The following is a 21,891-nucleotide window of genomic DNA, read 5'->3' as shown; positions in this document are numbered from 1 at the left end:
TCTGCAATTTGCTTCACACTCAGCAGATGTTGCTCCTCTTCTTTTTCTTTCTGCCATTTCACAATCTCGATCAGCCTGCCAATGCCATTTCTAAAATAAGGACGCAAACACCGATAACTTTGTGGAGGCTGCTGCCAGCCACATTTTTTACTTCACCAGTGTGTGACATATCATACATATTCAATTACGAATCAAGATTAATATTATAGCACCAGTGGTACACAGGCAATCACATGACACTGTTACAGCACAGTCTGAGCAGGTCGTGCACAGCAGATGCTAGGATTGTCATTCTTCTTCTTCAATCAGCTTGTTGCTGCTCTTGTTTTTTTCTTTGCCAATACACCTTCTCCATCAGTTTGCCTATGCAGTTTGTCATAAGAAAGATGCACAGCCTGATAACTTCACAATGGTTACTGCTAGCCTTTACCAGTGTGTATCATGTCATATGCTTTGATGAAGACCAAGATTAAAGTTCTAGCCTCAGTGGACAGATGGATACAACCCTTGGCATTTTATCTATATCTATATCTTGTCACACGTGTGTTTGGGAGACAGTTTACAGGCTCAAATAGATGCATTTACCCGCCGAACCAGGGGTTGGTTCTGGCCGCTCTGACCTCTAACTCTTTCTCCTCTCTCCTTGCAGAAAAACCAATGAATCCACAAATTAATCAGCACTTCCGGTCCTTAAATAACAATGTCACTTCCAGTTCCAGTCATCAAGACCCCACCTCCTCCTGATGTCACTTTCGGTCCCAGAATGTCATTCGCCCATGACATCAATTCCTGCTACCAACTATATATATACAACCACCATTTTGTCATTATTTTTCAAGTTTCGTTTTGAACTGAAGTCTGTAAAGACGTTATTACTTTTCAACTACTCAACAGTATACGGGGTTGATCCCCAAACCTTTGACAGTGTTTATGTCCTTATTTTACAATCTATATCTATACATATATATATATATATATATATATATATATATATATATATATACATATATATGCATGTGTGCATTTTTACCAGTCTAGTCCATAGAAACCAACAAAGTAACCATCCAGCTGTTTTCTTGCTGTAAGTACAATGCATGGGGTCAAAGACTGGAGCCTAACTCAACAGTAAAAAGTCCAAGTCAGGAATGGATTCTAAATGGGGTGCTTATCCCCCAAAAACACACAGACATACACACACTTTCACCTGTACAGGGCCAGTTAACGCAGAATGCACATTTTTTTGGACAAACCTGGAGAAAAACAAGCAAAACAAACTGAAAATACAGAATTCACAATGACAATCTCCAAGCAGGAAATGGAACCCAATTCACTTGGCTCCATGAGGCAGCAGCGCTAACAACTGTGCTACTGTGTTACCCTCAAACAAAACAGTTTCTTTTAAATACACACAAAATAGTGGGCTATCCAAAGGGAAAACAGCAAATAGGAAGAATTGTATAAAAGAACACTGCACATATTCAGCATGTTTAACACTTTGGCAGAAAAGCAAGCAATTACACTGTGGTTTTAAAATGGAATTTCTGAATTTGATTTTTGGTATCATTAACATAAATAGTACTGTGGCAAAAAGCTCTCTTGAGTAAAATGGTATACTGTACATTTTTCAGTTATACAGATGAGGTTTGATCCAGGGCAGCATGGTGGTAAAGTGGCTAGCACTCCTGCCTCAGACTTCCAGAATCCTAGGTTTGAATCCCTGCCCTGTCACTATTAGTATGGAGTTTGGCAGTTCTCTCACATCTGCAAGGGGTTTTTATTCAAGTACTCAATTTTTCCTCCCATTATCCCAAAGGTGTGTTAGATCAACTGCCCCTGTATCAGTGTGAGTGTGTCTTTTTATTTGGTGGGTCCTTAGACATGCAACCTTGTCCAGAATTCCTTCCTACATTGTGCCTGATGCTGCTGGGACAGGACTCAGGAATTGCTTAATCATGACAGAAAAAACGCCAGGTTAAACATAGGAGAAAAAAACAGAAGGAAGTCAGGCAGGTTATAAGGAAAGAGAGGACAGGAAGCAGCACCTTGTAGCCACATCTGAACCAGACCAATCATATCAGGCATGTGGAAAAAATCAGGATAAGAATTCCATAAAAATCATCTCAGTTAAGGGAAGGAGACAATAGAATCTACCTACATGCTATACTGTGGCCAAACTAGTTATGTCACATCTCATCCACAGGCGAAACTGGCAATAAGGCTCTGACGCTAACATTCTGGTCAGACCACTCATGACAGGTATAGGTAAAACAAAGCACAAAATACACCCCATTTATATCCCAGCCAGATCAAACCTGAACTGCAGAGGTAGACTAGACTAGTTATGTCTGGGGGAGACTGGTCATAACCGCCACTGGGAGAAAAAAGGGAAGGACACCTCGAATTTACACACACGGTGCAGTGCAGTCATGTCATAAGTAAGAAAGACTGGAAGAAAGTGCATCCCAGTTATATAATGGCCAGACAATTATCTATATATTTCTCTTATCAAAGAAATGATAGAAGAAGCAGTTACAAAACACAAGAGTCATAGAGATGCAGAGGAAAGAATCTGATTCCCATTTCCACCATAGAAGGACACAAATCTACATTAAGTAGTGAAGGAAAAAGCTTCCCCATTAGGAAGCTCCTCTAGAGATGCATCAAACTAATATGACATGCAGCATTCAGTAAATGTTGTAAGAATAGGTCGCAGACTATTAATCCCCTTTGGGATTAATAAAGTTTATCTAATCTAATCTGACAGAGGCTTTACAATTACAGGACAACAGGAGTGTTTCTAGGATTTGATAGTATCAGGGTCTTAGTCCTCTTTAAGGGTGTTTACGGGAATCTTTCTCATATCTCTTGCACTTTCATTTAGCTTCAAAACAATCTGAACAAGAGGCTTGAGTGGAGAACAACATGGAGGCTATACACAGAAAGGGTCTGTGATAAGTGGGCCGTGGCGCTGTGCTGATTTAAAATAATCGTGTCCCGCAAAATGCAGGGTCTAATCGGGCACGGATGAGTACGCTAATGTGCTTCGTTCCCAGGACAAATCCGGGGGTGCCTGCCTGATTGCAAAGGCAAATACAAGTGAATGCGTCACACAGATGGTTCATTAATTCCTTGGTGGGAGCGGCATGTGCACACCTGTGCCCTATTAGGAGTGGCAGGGTATAAAAGGAGCCTGCACGGATATAGGGGAGAAAAAAACAAAAAAGAAAAAGACAAAGAACGAAGAAATATCGGAGATGCTATGAGGATGAGCTGGCCTGCTTGTGCGTGAAAGGCAACATGTTTGAAGAATCTGCAACAGAGCAAAGAATCAGCACTGTAGGGACAGATAGTTCCCCACTAATTGTCCAGAGGAGTGGGTACAATCAAGATGGCGCCCTCTGTAGGGATCTGGGGTACACCAGAGTGAGTGAGAAGGGAGACGAGAGGACAACCGACGCCTGAGGTCTGGCCAAATTTCACTCGTGGCAACCAAGATGTGCCTCGGGTGGGTGAGGACTGCAGCTGTTGGAGTCTTTACCAGCTGAGCAGGGAGATAAAGAGGGAGTTGCGCTGGGCTCATCCAAGAGTGGAAGTAACATTCACCCAATGACTATGATGGTTTTTATTTTCATTTTAATTCTTGCTTGTAAACTCATGGATTGTCACTGTTTATATGAATTATTTATTTATTTATTGGAGATTTTACACTGCACTTTGGACATTGATTTTAATGGTTTTAATAAAAGCACTACTCACTTTTGCACCTACACATTGCTTTGAGTGAGTGTCCTTATTTGCCAGGCTCATCTCTCGGATACGTTATTGGAGGCACCTGGGATGTAACTGGTAATGTGGAGCCGACCCACACCGTCACGGGGTCAGAGTTGCCTCTATTTCCAAAGGAAGCAGAGGTCTTTTTATGTATGCAGGCCATTCTTACATGTTTTCTATCAGTCTGTAGTGGCCATAATTTTTTTCTATGTGGTATACTGTGTTGGGGATGCCAACCAATAAATTAAACTGATCAAAAGGGCTAGGTTGGACTCACTGGAGGAAACGGTACAACAGAGGCCACTCAGGACGCTGTTGACTATCCTAAACTATGGCTGTCACCCCTTATATGAAGCTTTTAGTAAACTGAGGAACACCTTCTGTAACCGACTGAGACATCTGTGTTGCTCTAAGGAGTGCTATGTAAAGTCATATCTGATGGCTCTTAAGTAAGGCTCTGTCTATGGGTTTCCATCTGAAGTAGGATCAGGTTGAAATTAGGACACCAAATTCCGGGAATGGCTGCCTTTATATGGTTCAAACTGGATGGGGTGGGGCATCTCGGAGGAAGAAGGGCGGAGTCATTCACCCTCATGGGTAGTTTTCTCAGATCTACAGAGGGAAGAGACAAGACTGTTAGCAACATTGCCCCCTCTTGTCCCAGACTGTTATCACATACCACATCTGAGCCGGTAAGGTGATCCATAGATGCACATGCATGACTCTATCTATCTATCTATCTATCTATCTATCTATCTATCTATCTATCTATCTATCTATCTATCTATCTATCTATCTATCTATCTATCTATCTATCTATCTAATCAGTGTTCAAAGTGGAACCAAATTATTCTCGGTACTCTAAGTCTTGTTCCTTCTCATGATGTGTTTTAAATTTTACACAACTTCTTTTCTGAGCATCTGAACCACACCAAGCTTCTAGTACAGTGATTTCAGTATATAACATTGAAAAGCTGGGGGTTGGGTGGTTCTCCTTAGAGTTTAGAAATTGTGGGGGTTAATACATAAATTAAAATAAATAAAGAACAGGACTTGGCACAATATATTCAAGGCTTAATCCTTTTAATCCCCTCCCCCCTAACGCCACCGCTGGGAAATATTACAAGAAGGATACTCCAGTTCCCTCCTGCACCCAAAGATAAGTGTGTTAAATTGGTCTGAAGTGTATTAGCTTGACCTGATTGTGACTGGTGGCCCATGTAGGGTCTGAAGCAGGCATTATGGGCTCCAATTCAATATGATTCTGTTTAGAAAACAGATAACTGAGTCTTGCATGATTCACTGCAGCCATGACCTTCTAGTTTTTTAAATGTTCAAAATCAATCACACAGTCTTCATTTTACATACAGGCCTTCACGGAAGACACCATCAGAAGTCTGTATTAAATATGCATTGTCATTTTTCTTGTGTCCTTTTTTTCTATTTTTTTTTTTTTACTGTTTCATTGAATTGTTAAACATGACTAACCAGAACCCAATTCCTGTTCTCATCTTGCTAAACAGGGAACACAAAGCCTTTTAGTCATGTGTCTTTAATCTAGAGAGAAAAGAAAAAAACTGCAGGAATCCTACACTCCTACGCTAAAAAAAAAAAAAGAAAAACAACTGTTTTTTTGGAAGAAGGCTGGTATACCTTTAATTAGATTTGGGAAGCCTCCATTGAGTGCCAGTTCAAATTATACTCTGCGTAATAGGCTGACTGCAGGCTTCAGCACGACGGATTTAGAAACAGCTTGAAGCTCCAAAAATACTGAAAGGCTGTTTACTTTTCATCCCCTTATACAGCTCAAAGTGAAGTGATAAGAACAATGAAGGCCAGTGTGGTGGTAAAATGGTAAGGAGTGAAGTTTAAGAAAGCAGAAAAGTGATAGATACTGCACAACAAAGCAGGAGCAGGGGCTTTACAAAGAACGTCTGTAACCATGGCTGGAAAAACACAAAAATCTGTCAGACCCCACCACACTGCAGTGGAGATCCTGTTGTATGCAATGAAGCAATGAGAGATCAGCCTTTGGGATGCTGGATTTATGACAGAAGGCTAACTCCCGAAAAAGGTGCAAGAAAAGAAGCAAGCAATATTCCGCATTGCACAATAACTTCTTAAAGACATTTTTTCACAAAAATTATATGTTTTCAAAAAATGGTATTAAAGATAGACGTCAGGTAGCAGTGTACACTATGGTGCTAAATTAATTTCAGGACTGAGTTTGGGCTATACTGTCATAGAAACTTCCCCTATGCTCTATATTACCAATATATTTTTTTTTAATTTTAAGAATTCATTTTCTCATTAAGATTACCTTTAAACCGCTCATTTTACAAATGACAGTTACCAAACAAGAGACTAAACTATGCTGCTCCTTCACCGCCTTTCATAAATGTATTTCAAAAAATTGAGTGGCTGCTTTAACAACTGACACTTTACAATAAAACAAGACTGTAAATCCTAACAAATAAGCTCAATAAAACAAATTTATTTTTAGGAACAAACACACAAAATATATAGTAAGGTCCACAGTTGAGTAACATAAACTGAAATAAGGAATTTCTTTTTGTCAAAAATAAATGTTAAAAGAATGGCAACATTCTCATTTAAACTACAGGCCCAGATAATGGCAGAAATTTGCCTCTGATTACTAACTAGATTACTAACTAGAATGAAAAGCAGAAAGGAACAGTGGCTTCCATAACTGAGCCTGGGCAACACTGACTGTACAAGGTCAGAGCCTGATATGTCTGAATGGAAAAAATCTCCAGACTCCAAAACTAATGGGTCACCTATGTCTGGCTTGAACGTAATCATATATGCCTCCATACATCTAAGACATGAAAGTGGAGTGAAGTTGTGTATAGGAGTGCCTCATATGCAGTGGCAAGCGTGAGCAGGGAGTTTTCCCCTTTCTATTATTTCTTTATACCAGTTCAAATAGTCACTTTTCACTCCCCAGTGTTAATTATTGTCTATTGCACAGACCTCAGGCACATGTACGTATCATTTTAATTTAGGATGTTTAGAACACTTCTTTTTCTATTACAACCACCTCAAGGGTAAATGAGCTGAAAAATGAATGGATATGATGGTTAGATCTGCTGGAGATGCAAAGCAAACAGTGCACTTTATCAGGAACAGAGCAACCCCTCTCTGGCCTGTACAGAAGCTATTATAGGGAGCAGGCCTAAATGCTAGTCTGCAGAATATCATACAAAGAAAACAGCAATAAAACAGACAAGTCTTGTAATAACGATGTTTCTTTCCTTCCTTCCTTCCTTTTCCAAACCCATTTATTCTAATGGAAGAATGCACTTGAGCCAGTGGCTCATGTATACGAACCTAACTTATCTAATGCTAGCATTCGAAGGGAGGAACAATTATCTCCCAGTCACAATGTACTGCTCCGCCACACCATTATGAAGAGGCGCATCTTGTTATGAGAACACAATCTAGTACAGAGAACCCCTGCTTCTGTTTCATATAAGTTTAATATAAGGTGCATATAAGTAGTTAAGAGCTTGTCAATTGAGGTTATCATTTGAAGTGATTCTTTGTGGTCCACTAATATCTCAGATGTAGTAGTCACTGGTTGATATGAAATGGAAATTGAAGATTCCTACAAGCAACTTGAAAATGACACTAATGACTAAGCCCAAGCATTTTAGACTAGTTTGGTATCTTAATAAATAACTAGCAGCTTCTGTAATGGACAGAAAACCTGTGCAATGAGGTGAGCTAAGGGCTTAAATAGTCACAATTTGAAGTATGTGCCGATACACAACCAGCAGTATTTTTAAATGTATTGTAGCGACCTCCATGTCAGGCTTGAAAAGAAGAAAAAAAAAACAGAAGGACAAAGTAAGGATCACAAGAACAGCTTACTGGAACAGTAAAAAAAAAAAAAAAAACACAGGGTTGTAACAGCAAAAAAAATGAACATCTTTGAACATGAACTATTTACAATTTCCTATAGTTCTTTCATTGTTCTGGCCTTGAGAGACGCCATTAAAGAAAAAATGCTGACTACATAATGCAACAACGCCTTTCTTCTCGAACCCTCTCTTCTCGAGTCCCACCCCTGCTCCCGTCCCCTCCATTCAGGGTGCCGCCCCCCTTTCTGCGTCAATCATACCCCCGCTGTCAGTCCTCTGTGCTGTACTCTGCCCTCCCTCAATTGGACCCAACAGTCACTCCCAAGGGCCTTCAACCTGGCTGGGATATTGAAGGTATTTTTATAACATATTTCACTGATTTTAAGAATTACACTACAATGAATACATAACCTGTCATCAAGATATACAATTATCCATCTTTCTCAAAACGCATCACATATACCCTCCCGTAACCATCCAGGCAGCAGAAAGAAAGAAAGAAAGAAAGAAAGAAAGAAAGAAAGAAAGAAAGAAAGAAAGAAGACAATTTGAAGTTATCATTCAAAAATGTGTCCAAAAAGTTAGCAAACTCAGTTATTTTTGGACAACATTAAAGAAATACTCCATCCAAAAATGAAATTTTGTATCTTTTACTCACACTAGTTTCCTTATGGGGACACTGGAGAAAAAATGTGAATCTTATTTTATGATGAAGAAAACTCAACATAATGAGGACCCCAAGTGAACAATAAAAAATGGTATCAAAATATCCTTGAAAATATTTTAAATTATTTGTGTCACATAATCCAAATTTTAGGTATCCAGTTATATACTCACAACTTCTCCAAACACACGTATTTTGCCAAAATATTGTTAAAGAGACTATTTATTAGTCAAGAGTCCTGCCCAGGGGTTTATAAAGCAAGATGAGAAGCAGTACAGTAGTGTATGGCACCAGTTTAGTTTATTTCAACTCCTGAAATGGTACACTGCTGTCTGACAGTGAAAAGTTACTGAGATGAATTTATTTCTGCACAGGTTTAGAACTCAGCTGCATCTGCACTTGTCAATTGTCAGCTACTACACACATGGCCAAACTAACACACAAAGATGGACTTGTCTGCTCAGACTCAAAAATCATTTCTTATCTAAAATAACCAATGGCTGAGGGGCTGGACACAAAGTAAATCATGAGAAACAGTGTGCCATGAAAACCTGGGCTCTACAGCACCAATCAAAGAACAAACTGTTCAAAATGGCTGCAATTCAATTCTTTAGCCAATGCACAACAGTCTGAGTGAGAAGTTAGTAACTCAAGGCACCTCAGGATTCTCAAATGACTTATTAACTCACAGATCGCAATGCAGAGTTACTAAGAAGACAGCCATTCACAGGACAGCAATAGGCATTCAGTTTATTCTCAGAGTGCGACATACTTCAGGACTTATGCAGCATAAATGTTTTTAAAAACTCAGGCTCATAAGGCAGGGCTCCAATTCCTTGGTGGAGAGTGAGGCAAAGAAACCTCTTGAACACTTGCCCGCCAACCTAAGGTGATGTCTGTTTGATGGTAGAAAGCAAAAACCCTTAATAGGGGTTCTACTTAATTTCAGCCAGGTTGGATTAAAGGAACTGTAAGGAACCAAAGACCTGTCTATGAAAATAAGACTCCTAAATCTGTTCCTTTGTTCATGTATTTTAAATCTCAAAAAGCATCTCAAATCCTTTTACTAAGACTCAAAGATGAGTCACCTCCATGAGCAGCTTTCACATCAGATATCATGGAAAGAAGATTAGGAAGCTCTGGGTCACATTGAGAGTCACAATAACAACCTGGAATCATTTTCTTTACTGCTCTGAACAGCATTTTCGTCAAACAAAATGAATGCATCTTTTAATTACTGACATTGCATTTTTTATATTAGCTATACAGTGGTACCTTGGTATATGTCCACTTTGGAATAAGTCCAATTTGGTATACGTCCTGTCTGGACGCAAAAAATTTTGCTTGGTATACAACCTTTGTTTGGAATACGACTCGTGTGCTAGAACTTGTATGGGTCAAAATGAGTCACAACACCACGTGCTACTCTTGTTTACCTCTCTTGAGACAAAGCCACGACTGCCCATGAGCGCCAGGAAGCCAATTGCTACCATTCAGTGAACAACCTGCACTATAACTCTCTGTGAATTTTCACGTGATTTTGTGTTTTTTCATGTAAATTTTTAGTAAATTCATTAACCATGAGTTCTAAGAAAGTTAATGAGATGAGCCAAGCAACAAAGAAAATGTTAGGATCACCATGGAGGTGAAAAAAGAGATTGTAGAAAAATATGAAGGTGGCATGCGTATCCGGGACTTGGCTGCTGCATACTGTATGCCAAGAACGACAGTATCTACGATTGTGAAAAACAAAGACATTATTAAATCGGCTAACAGCACTTGACTCTTCTCAGCAAGGCAAAGTGAGGATAAATTTTCATTTATTTCATCTAACTGCTTTTGTATTTATGTATTTTAGTATTAAGCAGTGTTTAAATTATTTTATACAACTCCATCAATGTATAATATGCCAATAACAATAGGATTTTTTTTTCATAGGAACGGATTAATCATTTTCCCTTTATTTCTTCTGGGTCCAAGGATCTGGAACATGGGATTGAGAACATATACCGAGTTACCACTGTATAACAAAAGTACTTTATAAGTAAGAAATTGCTAAAAAAAACAAATAAATGTGGTGTGCCAAACACAATCCACTGGAAGAAAACTCCTGTCAGCTAAAACAGTCTCCTCTTCACTGTAAATTCCTCACAGGTACCTGGGAACTGATGCTAGACAAAGGAAGGCTGGTAAGTTCAACTAGTGCAGAACCTCTCCTGATTAATTGGATGAAGAAGAACTGAGTATTGATTGAAACTTCCACCAGGTATTAGTGCTCTGGGCTGCGATGGATTGAGCTTCTGGTCTAGACTTGGGAATGGCTTGGGTCTAATGTTAGGATAGGCACAAGCCAGCTAGGATACAGTGATGAATAAATGGAGCCTCAAAGAATGGATGAATGCATGGCACTGGAAGAAGGCCAAAGCCCTCCACACTGTTTAAACTGACTATCACGGCACCCAATCACAGTAAAAGGCAAATCCAACAGTAGACATTAGATGGCCCCAGGGCTGGCACCACCATTAAGACAAATCATTCATTCGCCTAGGGCGCAGATTGTAAAGGGGGGTGGGGGGAATCCAACCACATAGGTTAGCTACCAAACAGTCATTTGGTACACTAATAAGCTTGGCCTAGGGCACAAAATAACCTACCAGTAGCACTGGCATGGGATGGCCCACCAGTCCATTGCAGCAAATCTTCAACAGAACTGCCCTGACTTAACGATAGAGCTGAATATTCAATTCAATAGACAGCCTCTATAATCAGAAATATGCATTTATTAAAATGTTCTGAAAATAATGGATGGGGCTTATCTGCTGCTTGCAGGTGGGAAGAATTCCTCCTGGGGCAGTTGTAGCCCCTAGTCCATATGTTGTGTATCCATTCTTTAAGAGCTTTCTGGTAATAACTTTACAAATGATAGTGTGTGTACGCAAAATTTCTAGCCGACAAGTACCTTGACTGAACTGGCAAAAGCTAGCAAAACAAACAGAACTGTCATTTTCTCCTTTCTCAAACTATCGTAATAGGAATATCTGTGCTACATTTCAGCAGCAGTGGGTAGTGGTGTGGCTGGGATTCAAATGCTCTTACATTTCACAGCCATCTGGTTGCTCTTCTTTCTTCAACCTCCTGCAATTTTCAATAAATATGAACAAGTGTTGCCTCGGGTTGGTCTTTAGACAGAAGAGTCTCTTACAAACGACTGGCAGTGTGAGTCAAGAATTGATTTGCATATGTGCTTTTTGATGTTTTTTTTTTTTACTTAAATGAATTTTGCAGTTGATTTGAGGCTTGCTACTTTGGGTTTCTAAGCTCTTTTCACAAGCCAAGATAAGGTGTTCAGTTTGGGAGGATCTTGGGGTGGTTGCTGCTCCAATGAGTCAAGAGGATGATTAAGCATGCGATAGGAATGAACCCTGGGTACAACTCAACAGGAACAGAACAAAAATATGCTGAGGGTGCAACTATATTTCCCAGTTTGAAAGGCAATACCAGGAGACATCCCAGTAGAAGCAGATGACTGTTGCTAGGGTTGGACTAGTCTTGACTGACCAACTCAATGTGTTGCCACCACAATCCTAGCCAGGAGAAGCAGACTAAAAGTGCGGAAAAATTAATGGTGTTCACTCACTTTTAAACAAGGATAAATATAAATAAGGTTTCTCAGCAAAAAAATGAAATAGAAGGTGTCTCATTTAAGTGCTTGCCATTGTTAATATCTGCCCGGTGTTGCCCACTACCCAGAACAGGTTATAATTAACTATATATTTCAAAAGACTTTTCTAGAGTATTATTTGTGGAACTCACTGTCTTCTGTGCTCACATGGCAAGTTTCTGCTGGAAGAACAGCATGTAATATGTCATTCATAATAAAGTACTAAATCTAATGTTCATGCCCTGGCAGGTGGGAGTACTAAGTCCAAGTTCTGTAGATTGATGTGTGGTCCGTAGTAATAAAAAAGTTGTACTTTATAATCTGACTTGAGCAAAATCACAGACAGTGTATTCTAAAAGGAAACAATATATTTGCATAAATCGGGAAATTCAATACTTTTGATTTTTATGTGTAAGGAAATGTCATACATTTTAGGCTAAAGAGATTGCTAATTAACTAAATTTATACCTTTGAAAATTCATTGAGAAAGAAGATCTCATCATGTCTAAAATATGTTGTATAGTTTTACTCGTTTTTTTAACTGACCTTGAATTCAGTGTACAATGTAGTAGTATCTCATAAGTGGTCAGTATATCTATACAAATATCTGTACAAATACCAAATATATGTATGATGCAGTAATATCTGATATGTGGTCAGTACCAATATTGAAGTGCCTATAACGTCTTCTTTCTACAGCCTTCTCCAGCTTTATGTTAAATAACAGAAGTTGGATTGCAACTCCTCAGCACTCCTCACAGACACCCAGCAGCTGGTCAAAGCTGGCAAACAACTTAAGTGTACATCTGTACCTCATATGACACTTCAGAGAACTCCATCTACTATTACATCATTTAACAAAAATAATTTTTAAACAACATACTTTTAAAAGGTGCCATTTAAAAAGAAAAGAAATCATGTTTTTCAGTTGTAGACATTAATAGGTAAAGAACAATCAATAATAAAGCTAAGAATAATGAAAGTGAGAGTCACACGTTGCTAAAGCCAGAGGAGTCTTACAACATGACTTATAAATTCACACGCAAAACAAAAACTTTGTATTGCTCAAATCACGAGTAGAGTCTGCACGTACTGTACATGCTGTATTAAACAGAAGAGAAAAAGTGAGGAAGATCTGAAGGAAAACTAATCTCACCCCAGAACCACCACAGTTTCAAAGATTAGACAATGAAGAATTCTTCAACAGCACATAAGAGAACATGTCTTTATAATTTTTTCACCATATCTTATTTACTTACTGAAAGTCATCCTGCCTGCAGCAACTTTACCGATTGCATCGAGTTATGTACACAAGAGCTTTTAATGCATAGATTTTTTAAAGTGCAGACTATTTTATGGGATGCACTCTGGATCTCTAGAGGTAGCAGCAAGGGTGAAAATTAAAACAAAACTGAATGCCATCATGAACAATGCTGCACATCCCCTTACTGGCACACTAACACTGAGGACTTTCAGACAACAAATTATGCAGCAGAAGTGTGTCAAGAAACGCTACTGGGGCTCCTTTATACCAACAGCAATGCATCTGCATAATGTCTCACTGTCTCTGGTACTGCCAAGCCAAAAGTTTTTTTTTGTTTTTATATTTTTTAGTTATTCTGAAGTATGTTCAGGCCATAGTGTGTGCCTGTCTATCTATCTATCTATCTATCTATCTATCTATCTATCTAAGTAAGTACGTCCAGTTCCTTGTGACAATTAATGTGACAGTTTTACTGGTAGAGAAGTATGCATGTCCGGTATCGCTTTATTAATTAGCTACTACATACATTCTATGTGTTTGCCTACTAATGTTTAGTAGGCATTATTACCATTGCATCTTGCATTATGCCTCAATTTATGAATAAATGTAGAGCTGGCTTTGTACAAGCAAATGCATTAGGCATTTGAGCTTACTGAAGTGAGTGTCAGTGCAGAAAAATGTATTTCTATTAAGTTTATGATTGTAAATTATTAGTTATTACATCGCTTCACGTGGCAATCAACTTTTGCTACCTGACCTATTATACTTACTGAAGAAACAAGCCCTACCCTAATATTACTCAATTATGTTTACCAAAAAGCATCTGCCAAGAAAATAAATGTACATGTAAATGTAAGTCAGCTTGGCTGATACTGTCAATGAGCACAGCTCACAACAGTTAGAGTCAGTAGTTAGTGGTAATCGCAAAAATAAACTGTGGAAGAAACAAGAGTCTTTCCAAAATACCACCTCCACTATTTCTCAGCCTAAAAGATAGATTAATCATTTACAACTCCATTTCATCTTTTATTTTCATTTATCTAATGCGATGCATACAGTACAGGGCATTCTATTGCTTGTTTTGTACACCAATACTTTTTAATTCATTATTATCAATTTCATTTACTGTAGTTAGGTGGAAGTACAAAGCATGATTTTCAATCATCCAGACATTGTTACAAGGGAAATTAGTAGAAAAAAACAGACAAAGTTTATACTTAGAAAGTACACTGTAGTTTGTCAGGAGGTATTTGGCTAATCCAGAAAACTAAAAGCTAGCAGTGGCTTAGAAAAATGTACAGCTAGTACCTTCAAAATAGAAGGCCTGTGGAGCAGCATGCAAAGGGAGGTGAATGTCCCCTGCCCCGAGTAATTCTTTGTAATTAGTTGACACCTCTGCAATACAGGCCTCTAGAATTAGCACACGTTATGTGTGGTGCAGGCTTAACTAGGATATTATATATCAGCACATTTGATCCCTATAACACTCCACCGGATCAATCCTAGAGGACTTCGCTTTTCAATATCAATAAAAGTCAACATTGGATTTGAACTACTCCATAGCATGTGTTAATTTAGACATTTTAAAGCAGATTAGAAAGATACCACCATTGATCACATAGCCATAGTGCTGTAGTCATATTCAAAGAAAATACGGGTTGAGTATCCCTTATCTGAAATGCATGGGACCAGAAACATTTTGGATTTTGGACATTATCTTCATGTACATAATGAAATAACTTGAGGACATCCTTGACGAAGTGAGGAAATCACCTAAATCACAACTCATGCATATACAACTTCATTACCACCGAGTCATTATGATAATGTGCATTGACGTGAAAAACATATTAAACATAAAAAGAGATGAATATGTTGCATAGACTTTATTGTAGTACCCGTTATAGAGGGCCAATGTTTATTTCCATTGAAAAACTGTTTCGTTTTTTTGTCAGTTAATATAAGCCACATGTCTCAGAGAACTGGCTGACCACATATATCTCAGCCAACCTTCACTCCATCATGCCCGCTGTGCTGGAAGTCATTAACTGACTAGCAAAGTCCGACATTCTATTTTCATATGGTGTGGGTGTACATACGTAAAACATAACATGTTTTTGCTAACATAAAAAGATAATTTGCATCAGTATTCAGTTTTCCTAACGTGATCAGAGCAATTTAGTGAACACACATTGTAATAAGGATACCTAGCGAGAATAAAGTTGTTTTGTTAACCATAATCAATGACATTCCATTGATGCACAAGTCGTTTGCAATTTTAATATTGCCGCACGGCACTTTTGAACTGCAACCTTACAGGGGACAAAGCTCATCGACTGTGTTTCATTACTTACCAGAGCTCAATCCGTCACAGAACCCCCAAACTCCAGATCTTCAATTGCGTGTCGTTGCTTTGTGGCACTGTAAGCTTCACTGGGGAATAACCATCTAGCTCTAAAAGCATAGCTCTGCTTTGAATCCGTGCACATAATATTCACATCCACTTTGTGGTGTATGCATATTTTCACGCTCAAATCCAGGCAAAGCTTTATAAAAGAGAACCCTGGTGTGGAATTTTCCATTTGTGACATCATGTCGGTACTCACAAAATTTCAGAGGTTGTAGCATTTCAAGTTTTTGAATTTCAGACTAGAGATACTCAACCTGTAACCAACATTTACAGACTTAAAAAAAATTATATATTTAAAGACTCTATTTGTCTTAATTATATATCTATCATATGTAAGTGTGTATTATATATTTTTGTAAACTATATATGCATTATTATTCTTAGCTAATTTTCAGTTTGTTTTTCTTTGCATATAACTACTTCTTTGACATCTTGTAAAGCACTTTGAGCTACATCATTTGTGTGAAATGTTGTTGTCATTGCTGTATCAACTCAGCACGTTTTCCAGGTTTAAACTAATGGCACTGACAGTCAGTCAGACTTCTTTTTACCAGGAGTTATTATGGACGACCTACAATAACTCCAACACTCTCACCTGCAATGAAGTCTAACAACAGCTTTGAGAAGGAAAAGCAGAAAAAAAATGATATCAGTTAAACATAAGACACTCAGGTTGAAAAATTCTATTCTCCCTTTTATGGCATATGTGCCTTACATCTCGTTAGCTTATCAGACAAAAGCCACCCTGCTGCAAGGCGTCTTGCTACAGCTCTGCAGGATATTTATTTTAGGAGCCACTTGCTCGATAAACTAACAAGGAAATATGCTGGCAATTCAGCTTCTCTTACACAATATTCTCAGTACTGGAAGCAGCACTCCAATATAAACAAGGCATCTGAGAAGAAGCACTGAACTGAACTGGCTTAAAAATAAGTGACTTCCTTCGGCTAGTTTGTAAGTCATCAAATCAATATTCAGTGTGTTATAAAGCATTATCATGCATAGATGCATACATTCTCAGGCCAAGTTAATGCAGTTTAACATCATAGCAGCCAGAGCCTGCTTTGACAGCACTGAGTACAAGGCAGGAAACAAGCCTGAATGGGGCCAGAATCCACTGTGGGGCATACACTTGCACACACCCACATTAATGCACACCACGTCCAATTTAGAGTTGCCAACTAACCTATTATGCAAGCCCTTGAGGGTGTAGGAGGAATACCAACACAGGCAGTAACTGGGCATTGGACTCAGACTCAGGACACTGGGTTCACAAGCAGTGCTTTCATTAGTGTATTAAATGGCAGAAAGAAACCCCGATAACTTATAGCTTCACACAGTAAACCAGCAAGACAAGAACAGCAAACTGCCACATGTATGATCCATCTTTTCAAAGAAAACACTAAAAAAATGCTACATGGGGGTAAAAGTACCAAAAAAATATTTAAGAAAATTGCAAAATTATCCTTCTATATAAAAGCGGTCGGGATTGTCCTTCCGTCCCGTGAGTGCTACGCAGGCGTGGAGTTTCACACGCCCGTCCATTTTGCAATGCACAATGGGATTTGTAGTTTCGTTTTTCCAGGTAAAAGATGATTTTCTACTCCAAACTGTGCGATATCTTCCTCTTCTTTCTTACTATATAAAAGCAGTCGGGATTGTCCTTCCATCCCGTGAGTGGAAAGCGTAGCGGTATTCCACTTATCACAGACTTACTACTTGCAGCTTGCGGTACGAAGCAACATGATGTGAGCAGAGTTCTGGTGCTCCCATCGTTCCCTTGCTTTTGTGCGCGATACGCTGGAAAAATAGACAATATTATGTCTCTGGAAATAATTAATGTTGATGGAGTACAAATGCCTCACCGCGTAGTAAATATCAGGGGGGTTCAAAAGGGCGACCTCAATATAGAAAAAAAGTTTAAATTTCATCACAAAAATAACAGAAACTACTAGTATTAAAGTAATACCACTCAAATGCAATATAACCAAATTAATGAGTTTGTATAAAATATCAAATTGATCTACATATTGAATTGCCTTAAGAAGTGGTCAACTTAAAAGTCGGTCGCCTTAAAAGGCGGGTGAGCCTAGTTAAAAAATAAAATGTGAGGACAAGATCAGAAAATTTGGATTTCACTTCATCCACTCTTGGAAGAAGAGAACAAATGTAATAGGAATTATCTTTCCTAGTCTTTTCAATGGGCTCTGCTTGGTTAATAAAATATGTGGGAAGCAGTCTGTGGTCTGACTATTTTAACTGGATCTACTGGGAAGCAGAATTTGGATCTAAAACTCTCCCCCAAGGTGTCTGCTGCCCATCTTGCTAATTTCGGACCTCGAAAGTGGGAATAACTAACTTGATTGTGTTATGAGTTCTAGGAACTGAACTGAACATACTCAGTTGAATGATGATGCCAACCGCTGTTAAGGACAGTTGGGGACCTTGGTTTTAGCAAGTAAAATCTAATTAAAAATCAGGCTTTGGTTCAAAAACTGCAGTGAATTCTATTCAAATGAAAAAAATAAATAAATAAAAAGACTGATTGTTTCCAGGCACTTAACTAGAAGAGATTGCTCATTTTCTCTACAACATTCTCAAAAGTGCACCTGGCCACCAGTCCTTTTGGTGAGTACCGTATTTTAAATGAGAGAGATACACAAAACTCTTGTTTCACATCTTACTAGCCGAGAGCCTCAGAAGCAGTGAAGGATTCTATCCCTTGTGTGTAATCTGTTTATATGTTAATATAAAAGGCCGCTTGAAAAGAGACTGATGAGGCACTGAAGGGTATCCTAACCTTTAAAAAGCTTTCCACAAATTTCTTAACCACTTCATTGCCTTACCATTCTACTTAAAAAAATGTCTAACCTGATAGAAACCAGATGATTAAAAATAAAATATTCTAAAATTTCACATAACTTACAGTTTAAATTATGAAAATTAATAACACTGGAAGAAGAAAACTAATAAATTCCCCTGAAGGCCTAAAAAAAATGGCCAAGTCTGAAATGAAACCCGACTCTTGTGTTGGGGCAGAAGTGCATTGCAAAGAAAGCAAATACTTGCTTAATGGTCCCGTTAGGCTTTCGCTGCCTTTTTTAATATTAAAAGGGCTCCATTGGTATGAGCTGCAGAACACAGTAAATGCCAAAGGGCATGTGAATCGAACTTCTCCCTCTGCTGCAAAGCTAACAAACCAAGGAGTCATTATTGACCACTGTTCTTATCAAGATCTGCCCTGAGGCTTTTGATTAGAAAAACGTTAACTCTTGCTGCTTTTTCTTAACACTTTATGCAGAGGCAATCTGGAAACTACTAGTACTTGTAGGTATTGCTAACCCTTGTCACTAAAATATCTTTAAACTGCAATAAAACTAGCACACCCAAATTAAACAAGAATTCAGGGGTAGCTTAAAAAAAAAAAAAAAACAGTTGAAAAATAAAAATATAGTGCCACAAAGTGATCAGCATCCAAACACTATCTAGGTGAGAGTCAGTGTGTGGTAGCCACTCTCTGGGACACTTGCTTATTCACTGAGATCACTTCTGCAGTAGTACAATGATGATTAATTAATGCATTACCAGTAAGCATTTTGTTGTATTATTAGTGCACTGCAATGGACTGACATTTTGGTGGGAAGGTGCTGTATTGCTTATTGCTGGGATCGGATCCAACTCCTTAAAGCATAGATCTGGATCTTTAAGAAGGACCTTTAAACCACAAACTTTGTTCCACATGAGACTCCAAGTTTTTTCAATAAGATCAAAAATAAAGGAGATCCACCAATTCGCCACTGCATTTAAAATCTAACACCACCTTGACCCTTGTCAATACCAATCCATTGACAAATATACTCTGCTTCGACTTTACTGCTCAACCCTCTTCATTCATTTAAAGAACTTTACCATCGAAGTTTTATGACTTATGTTGACTATCCCTATTGCCCGATGTCTCGTGAAGAATGAATCAGTGAAGCCAAATGAAGCGAAACAAATTGGGAGGATGGTGGGTTTATAACATCATAGTGGAAATGTAGTTAAAACTGTTCTATAGAGACCTTTTTTGACCACTGCGAAAGGCACCATAAAATGTAAAGTGTGTTGCTTTGCACGATATAATTCAGTACCTTCATTTCTTCAACACAAAGCACAGATCATATATGGTAACAACTCATCTGAAATTAAACCGAATATTCAAATCCATTAATCGCCCCGAAGCTTTCTAAATAAATAATGAAAAGCTCGACTTACTTTTTACCCCGCAAACAATTATAAAATCCAGCCATGGTCTGCGTAGCAAGGTGCAAGTAATCCCGTATCGCCCTCTACACCGTCTGTTTCATTTTTTTGCGATGTTCACACCCCAGCACCATTACCCCCGGAGCGGTGCAAAGAGTCAGCCGTCTGCCAGCTATGCTCCTCCAAGTGGCCACACGCAGAGCGCACAAAGCCAGCATGCCGACGCAATTACAGATCGCATACTGGCAGCCGCTGCTAACTTTCTAAAAGGCGCTCGCCTGCTCCTCACCCGCTCGCTCCGGCGCCACGGGGAGGAGGCAGGAGGCAGGGACAGAGGGGCGGGCTGGTGTACAGCCACGATCGACGAAAGTCTATCCTCTTGGACTTATACCCACCGGGCTGGTGGCTAGGCTGGAACGATGATGTTGCCTCTAATAAAGTTTAAACCGGAGAGCACTGAAAGAATTAGAGAACTGGCTTTATTGTTGAGTTTGTAATGGTGCTCAGTGGTGTTAAACTGTTTATGAAATACAGACGTTAACAGATGGACATTGGCAGGGGCTCAAATTAAACGTTCCTGTAATTCCTGTATAAAAACAAATGCAAAAGTGAACAGAAATCTTAACTAGAACAGTCTGAGGGAGTTTGCACTATCACAAAGTGCTTTTCAAAAAAAGTTTGATTTTAAATACAAAAACGAATACATCTCTCAATGCCCTATAAAAGGGTTTACCACAGTGGGGGGGTCATGCTCCAGATTTCCCCGGTCGGGGCAGCCATTCCCAGGTGAAACGTTTTAGACTTACTGGCAGATCTTATAAAACCTCACGGGAGGTTCATCCAATCCAGACCACCACGTAAAAATAATCACCACTAATCCGGTTTAGGTAGCAAGAGGCACTGGATGCTGAGTGTCGGGATGAGACTGTAAACTGAGAGCCCAACACCCCAATCATTCTGAACGTGGGATGTGGGCGGAGTCACCAGTATTTGAGGGGTGGAGAGTTCAATATACAGGTACTGTATATATATTAGTTAGTCGTTAGGTTTTTTTGGTTGCGTGTTATGTTGTCTGTTGATCAGAAAGAAACGGATTCAGTGTTAATAATAGAAGTTAAGTTTTTGGAGGATTTAAGCCTTGTGTGTCGCTTCCTGCTGTAAACTAAAGGACGAAGGAAGTCAGGAACAGGGTTTTACCCCGGAGCAGGGCGCTCTGGCCCTGGAGCTCCGCACTACTGGAAAGCGATGAAAGAGAAGTTCCTCTGTATCACCCTGACCATGGAGACAGGCAAGAAAGGTAACATGAGTACGAACTAATGTTGATTGTTTTGTCAATGTACAGTATCACTGGGCATACTCACCCATGCCCATATAACAACTAATAATGAGAAATTTTAGAGTCATCTGCCAACCTAGGAGGCATGTGTATGGGACGAAAACTGTAGTACTAAGAGAACAAAAACTACAAAGACATGGTGAAAATATGCAAACTTTACATAGGCACACAGTTAGGAGGAGGCAGCAGCAGTGAGCCAAGAATTAAGCCTCGTGTCATATGGCGCCCTTCACAATATGAAATTTGTAGAAAAGTAACTGTATCACATTAATTTATACCTGCAGATAAAGATGACATACCACCAAAATTCAAACATTAGAACACCCTTTAAAATATTAACACCTCTGTCAAAATGATGAGGAAAATGGTCAGCAACTCCATCCACTTGCCATTTTGCCAAGAATTGCAGTAACAGCATACACAGCAGACTAGAAAATTAAGGAAGGTAAACATATGTTGGTCTGTTTCACTTTTAAAGTTTTCAAAAATAAAATTTTGAAGTTTTCATGTAGGTAGAGATGCTGGATTTGGACTTGCTCAATGTATCTCAGAGAGTTAAAATAAAAACAAGTGCAAACATTCAGTAGATGTCCACCTTTCAAGAGACACTCGTCTGTCTTTAACCAGAGGCCACTAATTGTCTACTGCACAATATTTCT

General features: G+C 38.9%; 1 protein-coding gene across 2 annotated transcripts in view; it reads right to left on the bottom strand.

Annotated features, from left to right (window-relative positions):
• The window catches only part of zgc:66433 (uncharacterized protein LOC321250 homolog), a 188,262-nt gene that overhangs the window by 123,538 nt on the left and 42,833 nt on the right, over window positions 1–21,891 (bottom strand). Inside the window, exon 1 of one of the 2 annotated variants that reach the window (XM_039766269.1) lies at window positions 19,909–20,183. The exons of the other annotated variant lie outside the window; for it this stretch is intronic. Within the exon in view, the coding sequence (XP_039622203.1) occupies window positions 19,909–19,943 (35 nt within the window). The 5' untranslated portion in view covers window positions 19,944–20,183. Of the gene's footprint in view, window positions 1–19,908; window positions 20,184–21,891 lie in introns of those variants that run through there. 2 annotated transcript variants of the gene reach the window in all.

This window comes from Polypterus senegalus, chromosome 10 (genome assembly GCF_016835505.1).
Source record: "Polypterus senegalus isolate Bchr_013 chromosome 10, ASM1683550v1, whole genome shotgun sequence".
In the NCBI taxonomy this organism is placed as follows: Eukaryota; Metazoa; Chordata; class Cladistia; order Polypteriformes; family Polypteridae; genus Polypterus; species Polypterus senegalus.
This window is presented reverse-complemented; position numbering and strand designations above follow the sequence as displayed.